Source organism: Carassius gibelio, chromosome B22, assembly GCF_023724105.1.
Source record: "Carassius gibelio isolate Cgi1373 ecotype wild population from Czech Republic chromosome B22, carGib1.2-hapl.c, whole genome shotgun sequence".
NCBI lineage: Eukaryota > Metazoa > Chordata > Actinopteri > Cypriniformes > Cyprinidae > Carassius > Carassius gibelio.
Window position 1 is genome coordinate 22,351 of NC_068417.1, and position 8,692 is coordinate 31,042.

Below are 8,692 nucleotides of genomic sequence, written 5' to 3' on the forward strand. Positions count from 1 at the left end.
AGCACTAGAAACAGGTTTATAATAAGAAAGAGAAGCGTGTTTTATGACATACAAATAAAGAATAGCATTATTATGGGTCAACCTATGCAGATGTAAGCGGTTATAATCAGAATACCAAAACAACGGACAACAAACGGTCTACGGTTTGTTAGTTTAGTGAAAGTCCAAAGACACTGAAGGTTATGAAATCCATACCAGACAGATCAGATGTAGATTGTAGATGTAGTAATAATAATAATGATGATGTTGAAGCCTCATGATCTCTTGCTGTATGGCGTAGTGGGTCAAAGAACACAAAACCAGACTGCTCTGCTTTTTTTTTTTTTTTTTAAAGCATTTTCCTTAATTTTTCATTAAAAAGACCCCGACCCCCCCCCCCCCCCCCCAAAAAAAAAAGGTTTTACTCATAAAAAGCAGCTACATAGTACAAGCAAAGTCTTCAAATACAATAGGGCTTGGGTGTTCTTCCTCCAAGACGTCAGCGTGGTTCTGAAATAAAACGCTCGCCCTCGATGGACCAAACGTGGGGAGTGCAGAATCATCCACATCCAACATTTAGATGAAGGCGCTTGTTTCGCCTCATGACGTCCCGGTTCAAAAGTGCTAACGATGTTCATATCACGTTTTATGTACAACACGAAAAACTCATGTAAGTCACAAAGGTGGGCAGACACAAGTAACACGAATGAACGGAGGAAGTTAAAGTGTGTCTGTGAAGCGTTCAGCTCTCAGAAGACATCTGCTCGTCCTGCGCTCTGCTGTCCTCTTTTACGTCTGTGTCTTCTGCCGGATCGGCCGCTGGGGAGTCAGCTGGGAGCGTCTGCTGATCTGCTGGCTCATCTGGATTGGGCCTGGAAGACGAATACTAAATTAATTGGCAAGTGGTGTGATTATTTTGCTTAAGGACCAAGAAGGCGAAAGGTGGCCGCTCTTCACCTGATGCCGTTCGGGGATTGGTGCTCATCGCGTTTCTCTTGGTCTGTGGGTTGGGGGTTGTTTTCCGATTCAGAAACGTCTTTTTTCTCATTTTCTGATTCACCGTTCACTGGTTTGGAGTCGTCTGGAAGGAACAAGCATGGTTTAAAACAAAATTTGAATACTGCATGTGAAAACGTATTTTTAAAAAAATGACCCGTTTACCTGTGTTTTGCGCGTCTTGTTCGTTGGCTTCTTGGTTCTTTTCATCTGGTTTTGGTTTAGTGGTCTCAATCTTGCCAATGAACTGGAGCTTTAGTTTATTGTAGACCGCAGTGGCCTTCTCCATAACAGCACTGCTAGCTTTGTATCGCCGAATCTAAAAGACAGAAGACAGTCAGAAGCATCGAGGAACGATGGCTTCGTCTATCGGCCCAACCCTAGTTCAGATCCAAGCGTAAACGACGCATCTGCGTACATAACGTTACGTTGTATACATGCGCTATAGGGTGACTCACAGAAAACATAACTGTTGAATAAAGTCGTTGTTTTTGTTTTCTTTGAGCAACCCATCCGAAATGCACACACACAGAGCAGTGAACACACACACACACTGTGAGCACACACCCGGAGCAGTGGGCAGCCATTTATGCTGTGGCGCCCGGGGAGCAGTTGGGGGTTCGATGCCTTGCTCAAGGGCACCTAAGTCGTGGTATTGAAGGTGGAGAGAGCACTGTACATGTACTCCCCCCACCCACAATTCCGTCCGGCCCGAGACTAGAACTCAGAACCTTTCGATTGGGAGTCCAACCCTCTAACCATTAGGCCACGACTTCCCCTAACAATGTCCTTGCTATGTTTCTGCTCTTGTAACTCATTAGAAATATCTAAATTTGTGTTCTGAAGACGAACAAAGGACTTACGGGTTTGGAACGACATGCGGGTGAGTTATTAAATGACAGAATTTTCATTTTTGGGTGAACTATCCCTTTAAACGGATTCTAAATGGCAAATGTTTGTACCTTTTTGAGTGTAGCTATAACATCTGCATTCTTCTGCAAGATTTGAGTGGTTACTTGTACTGAGCTGATGTCGTCCAGGGCCTGCAGACACTTCTCAATGTCCTACAGATCGAAAGGAAACAGACGACAAGATGCAGAATGATACCAGGGAATTCACACATCATCTCATTTTCACACGTACAGCCTCTGATATATATATATATATGACTAAATTCAACAGCATTTTGAAAGTTTAGAGGGTCATGTGTGGTTCATTAAATACCACTGAACCATATGAACAGGTTTGAATCAACTGATTCAATGAATCAACATCCTAGGAGAGTATGACCAAACTCGTTGCTTGTTTGTACACTAGACTTTGCAGTAAAATTGGTAGAATAATGTTTCCAGTCATTTTAATTTTGTGTTTTAAGTGACATGGGTAGGCTGATGATGTCAGTACTTACTGGGTTGTCAACTTTCAGGGCAAACTTGATTTCTGTGTGGAGCTTCTGGAGTTTCTCTTCTGGAGAGGGTTCTGGATTTATACACGGGGCGACAGAGACAAGAGTTAAAGTCTGACGGCCCGTGAAATGACTCGAAAGGACTGAACAGCCATGAGAACATGTTTCAATTGACCTTTTTTCTTCTCGACTTTCTTCTCGGATAGACGCGTCGGCTTCCGTTTCGGCTTCTCGGCCTTAAGCCTTGAGGGAAACAGTGGTGTTATTTTCAGTGTTATTATAGTTAACTAAAAGAAAATTATTATAAAAAAAAACAACAACACATTTTTGTTACTTGAAAAAAATACACATGAAAAAAAAAAAAAATATAATATTTTTTTCTTCTGCTTATCTAGAAGCCTATGCAACATTTCTTATTTTAATTTAGTAAACTAATAATAAACTAAAACTGAAAATAACATCATAAAAATGAAACTTATTTTAAAAAGGGAAAAAAAACACACACAACTAAAACATTAACTAACATTAAAGGGGGGGTGAAATGCTATTTCATGCATAGTTTTTTACACTGTTAAAGAGTTGGATTCCCATGCTAAACATGGACAAAGTTTCAAAAATTAAGTTGTACGTTTGAAGGAGTATTTTTGTTCCAAAAAAATTTTGTTTGTTGTTTTTTTCGAGTATGGCTCTGTGTGACGTTAGATGGAGCGGAATTTCCTTATATGGGTCCTAAGTGCGCGCTCTTCTGCCGGAAGAGCGCGCGCTCCTGTATAGCAGAGCACTGAGAGGCTGAGCACAGCCTGATCAGAGCGAGAGCATCGCGAAAAGTCACAAAAGAAGTGTGTTTTTGATTGCCAGGGCAAGACAACCCTGCACAGATTACCAAAAGAGAAACAGCATTAAGGGACCAGTGGATGGAGTTTATTTTTACAGAGCATCAACGGAGTTGTGCAAGTGTTTTTGTTTGTTCCCTGCATTTCGGATTGCACGTCGTTTATTTCTTAAGGATAATGCAGTCCCAACGGAAAAGGGTCACGATCGTGTGTTGGAACCGCATGCGGTGAGTAAAACTGCTTCAAATATCTCTGTGTTGTTAACTTAGCTATCAGCGCGTAAGCACATCAAGTAAAAAACATGCGATGTTGTCATCAAACTGCACTTTCCACATGTACAGCTTAAAAAAAAAAAGACGACATAAAGTGGAACTTAGTCATTTTCCAAAACCGCTAAGCAAATATATACAGTTTCAGTACATACCACATAGCATAGCGCCTTTGCTGATGCTGCTCTTGTTAAATTTCAGCCTCTGGATCTGTGTCACAGCTTCCACATGCTCTCAACTCAAAAGTCTACTGGCGCTCGTGATTCTTTAGCTCCGCCCACACGTCACGCCATTAGGCGCTCGTGTTTTTCCGGGAAAAATCGGTACAGACTATCTTTCTCTTATAAATATAATAAAAATAAAGACTTTTTGGAGTTATGAAGGATGCAGTACTACTCTATAGGTACTCAAGATTAACAGGATATTGAGTGAAAACGAGCATTTCACCCCCCCTTTAAACTATTATAGTATCTCAATTATACTGTTTTTTCTTAATTTAAACTACTAAACTAAATTCTTTAAAATAAATGAAAATCTTTTTTTTATGAATTGAAATACAAATAAAACCGTAATAATAAAAATAATATAAAAATATAAGATGTAACACTTTACAAAGAAAAAACTTAAAATAAAAAAATGTTATACATACAAAAATAAGTTGCATTGGCAACTTATTGAAATAAAAGTAAATTAAAAGGTAAAACAAAATACAACAAATTATAAGTGACAAAAACACACAATCAAATTACCAATGTAAAACTAAAGGCTAATTCAGAACACTAATAAATATTCCCAAATACATGCCTGGTTTTGTCTTTCTCCTCTGATCTCTGATGCTTCTTTTCTTTGATCTTCCTCTCTTTTTTCTCTTTCACCTCCTTCTCCTTCTTCTGCCGCCCTTTCTGGCTGTCTCGACGTTTGGTGGATTTCTTCCCCTGAAGAGGAAACACAACAACCCACAGTGTCAACATTTTGAGCGGCGACACTAGTAGAAAGAGTCTGGGTGAAGTTCTGCTGACTGGCCTCTGCAGGTGCTGGCGAGTCGGAGTCTGAAGGTGCGGGGATGGGGGGAGGCGGAGGCTTCTTGGATTTTTTGAGAGGGTGATCATCCACTTCATCGTCCGAGCTGCTGCTGCTTCCTTTCTTGGCCTTGTTCTCCTTCTCCTTTTTTCTTTGCTCTTCCTCCTCTTTCTCTCGCTCCCGGAGCCGACGGAGCTCTTCAGCCTCCTCTTTCTTCCTTCGCTCCTCCAGTTCCTTCCGCCGTTCCTCGTCTCTCTTCTTCCACTCGCTGACACGGTCTGTCTCGCTGTCACTTTGAATAAAAAAATGTAAACTCAATCATCCATGTGTTCCTCAGAAATTCACAGAATACTTGTTATAACTATGTTCTTTCAAGTCATAATCATGTGAATTGTATTTTTGACTTCAAATTAAAGGCATAGTTCCCGGACGAGCCCCCAATTTCAATGTTACGCCCCGTCTAGGGGTAGAGCGTAACATGGGAAAAAACAAGCGAGTACCATCAACTTCTTTTGAATTTTATTTGGTAATCCACTTTCAGGAGCTGACAGTGCCAAAATAATAAACAAATTGTGCTAAATATTAAACCCTGTAAATTACCTATCCAAAATAAAGAAGCAAAAAAAAAAAAAAAAAAAAAAATTACAATTCTCTTAACCTAACTACCTAATCCAAAAACAGAGATCCAAACATTACAAAAACAAAAGGTGGCGTCTAGCTCCCTACTTTCCCAAAACTATTTACAATATTCACAATAAAGATTTACAAATAAGTCGTTCCAAACCTGTAATGGTGCGTTCACACCAGACGCGAATTAAGCGTTAAGCGCAATTTACATCTTGCTTGGAAGAAATAGATTAATTGAATAAAGACCAAAAGACCAAATATTACCTGTTAGATTTACCCAAAACAAATTATATTTAATGTTGAACTACTAAAGAGACATCAGTGTCAGCGGCAAATGTCAGAAGGACTAGCCGAGTCGAGGCTGCTCTTGGCGTATACATGAGCACTGAGCTCCCGTCTTCATAAATAAACAGCAGATTTGACACCATAACAATAATATTTTGAAAATAATCAGAATAAATGGTGGTTGAAATCACATTGTTGCGTGAACTCAACTGGCAGAAGCCCCTCCCATAATGCGAATTCACGTTGTTAAGTGAAGTTGCAAAGTTAATTTCATGCACGAATTAAGCGAATAAACTCAAAACGTTCAAACGTCCAACTACACGCAAATAACGCAATCTATTCACGCAATTCGCGTCTTGTGTGAACGCACAGTTAGACACCAAATTAAGATATTTTTGATGAGTTACAAGAGCTCTCTGACCCTGCATTGACAGCAAGGATCCTTACAAGATCAAGGCTCAGAAACATAGCAAGGACATCGTTAAAATAGTGCTTGAGATACAGTTTAGAAGATTTTCTTACACAACCATCAATTCACTTTAGAAGGCCCTTGTTAACCCACTGGAGCTAAGTAGAGCACTTTTTATGATGGATGCATGCACTTTTTTTGGGCTTCAAAATCTCGGCCCCCATTATAAAGTATTATAGAGCCAGGACATTTTAAATATAACTGATTGTATTCCTCTGAAAGAAGAAAGTCATATAGAGCTAGGATGGCTTGAGGGTGAGTAAATCATGAGGTAATTTTCATTTTTGGGTGAACTATCCCTTTAACTGATTTATGAAGGAAAGTAAATACTAGGGCTGCACGATATTGGGAAAAAATAACATTGCGATATTTTATTTTTCTGCGATATATATTGCGATATGAAATCTAATCAAATTGTTTTCTTACAAACAAAAATGGGGTGAGCACACTTACATTCTCATTTTAAATGATTTAAACATCAACACCATTGTGTCAATTGAACAATAAGCGCGAGGGAGAGAGCAAGACTGTGAGCGTGTGGCCGCGGCTGGCTGGCTCTCTCTCTCTCTCTCTCTCTCCCTCTATCTCTCTCATGCGCGCGCTCTCGCGCTCTCTCTCTCTCACTCTCTTGTGCGTACTTTCTCTCTCTTTTTTTCTCTCTCTTTTCTCTCTGTTTCTCTCGCTCTCTCTCTCTCTGCCCTGTTAAACTGACAGGACTTAAAAACACGTGCATAATGTGTTGGATAAACATGATAAAGTTTCACTCTACGATGGTTAAGCTGTGCAATTAATCCGCGAATCACATTCGTCAAGGGCCGGGGAGCTGCTGGCCAGTACAGTTAATGAATAATGGATCAACTACGACAGCCTACATCGCACATCCTGCAATGTGACTATCGTGGATTCGTACATCGCGATATCGATGCTAAAAGGACACATCGTGCAGCCCTAGTGAATACTATATTCATCATATTCAAACTCACCTGTCGCTGTCTGATGAAGAAGAAGGAGCCCTCTCTGGAGCTGGTTTGGATTTCCTTCCTCGTGGCTTTGGTGGAGGTTTCTCCGCTTGGAGAATGAAAAAAAAAGTGTCCTTTAGTATTCTGATGTACTTGTCTAGGATTCCTGATATCCGAGGACAACGGTCTCAGGTAATGTTTCCATCCACTGTGCTGCCATTAAACGCAACTACTCAACCGTTGAAACTAATTATAAATATAATATGTGCTGGATTCACCTTGCAAAGCGCATGTTCTCACCTTTCTTACGCCCTTGTGGGCCTTTCCTTGCAGGAGGAGGAGGTGGCTCTGAATCGGAGTCGGATTTGGATCCAGACTGCGATTCGGATCCAGAGACGGCCGGGCGGGGCTTCTCGTCTTCTGAATCGCTCCTGACTGCCCTCTGATCTGACTGGGAGCCCGATTCTGAATCCGAGCCAGATGATGCCTTCTACAATATTACAAAAAAAAATAAAAAATAAAACAGTGTAAGATCAAGCAAGTATGTAATTATAGATGGCCACATGACATCAATGAGGTGGTCTCACCTTCTTCCTGCCTCTGCTTGCTGGCTTTTTGCCACCTCGACCGCCCGACTCCTGAGGTGTGAAGTCCTGGAGAACACATAAGTAACTCGTTTACATGATTTCAATGGGCATTTTATTAACTACACATCATTTTTTGGTAGTAATGAAGCTATGAGATGTTTGAGGCGGGAATACCTGATCGCTGTTTTTGCCGGAGTCAGAGTCCGAGCTGGGTGATGGTTCAGGTTCTGAGGGAGATCCACTCTCCTCTCCATCTCGATCACTAGATGATGCCCGTGTTCTCTTCACTGGCGGCCGCTGCAAAGTTTTAGATAAAACATGTTTTTTAGGCTAGATAAGACCCTTATTCCTTGGCTGGGATCGTGTAGTGCTCTTTGAAGCTGCGATAAAACTGCAATTTGGACCTTCAACCCACTGATTCCACTAGATGGAGAAAAATCCAGGAATGTTTTCCTCAAAAACCTTAATTTCTTGTCGACTGAAGAAAGACAGACATGAACATCTTTGATGACATGGGTGAAAATTGATGAAATTTTTATTCTGGAGTGAACTAATCCCGTAAGGCCTGTTCACACCTACAACGAAATCTATATTAGCATCCACACCAATGGACAATATGTTTTTTTTAATTATTATTATAAGCACACTGCAGTTTAGTTCTCAGCCACTTTAAATTCTCAAGTTCTTTAAAGAGGATGTGTACAACAGAATGTAAACATTAAAAAAACCCATATACTTTAGGCATAGCTATGAATACATTCATAACACAGAATGACTCCACTGCTTAAATAAATACTACTTCATTTTAACACTAGTGAATGTGTAACTAACTAAAGCCGACATTAAAAGCTTTGAAAAGAGAAATTCAGAGCACCTGAAAGTATAACGCATAAAACTGCAAGAGAAGAGAGAAACAATGACAGATGAGCTGTGGATATACAATCAGTCACGTTGGCTTGTTTCGAGTCTGGATACCTTTGCAGCGGGAGCTTTCCGCTTCACTGCCGTCTTCCTTTGATCCTCACTTCCAGAGTCAGAATCATCACTTCCTGTTTCAGCTTTCCTCGGCACCACAGCTTCCTCGTCATCTTCCGCATCACTTCCCGGCGCAGGCGGGTCGTCCTCGCTCTCCGATGACGACGCAGGCTAAACAAATACAAGGAAGATGTAACAAATCAGCATGTGCGGTCATGAAACAACAGACGATTACAGCCAGAGAAATGAAGTCTCACTGCAGGTGTGCTATAGGAGGCGTGAGGGTTG

General features: G+C 40.8%; 1 protein-coding gene across 1 annotated transcript; it reads right to left on the reverse strand.

The window, feature by feature from the left end:
* Positions 1 to 377: 377 nt before the first annotated feature.
* Positions 378 to 8,691, reverse strand: LOC127987960 (hepatoma-derived growth factor-related protein 2-like; the record flags this gene model as incomplete). Its single annotated transcript, XM_052590424.1, has 14 exons — positions 378 to 851; positions 937 to 1,060; positions 1,141 to 1,294; positions 1,938 to 2,039; positions 2,384 to 2,454; positions 2,556 to 2,623; positions 4,287 to 4,417; positions 4,506 to 4,794; positions 6,867 to 6,951; positions 7,143 to 7,332; positions 7,430 to 7,495; positions 7,604 to 7,726; positions 8,405 to 8,575; positions 8,662 to 8,691. Coding segments are annotated over 14 exons (1,734 nt in total), but the record flags the coding sequence as incomplete, so codon positions are not given.
* Position 8,692: the final 1 nt, after the last annotated feature.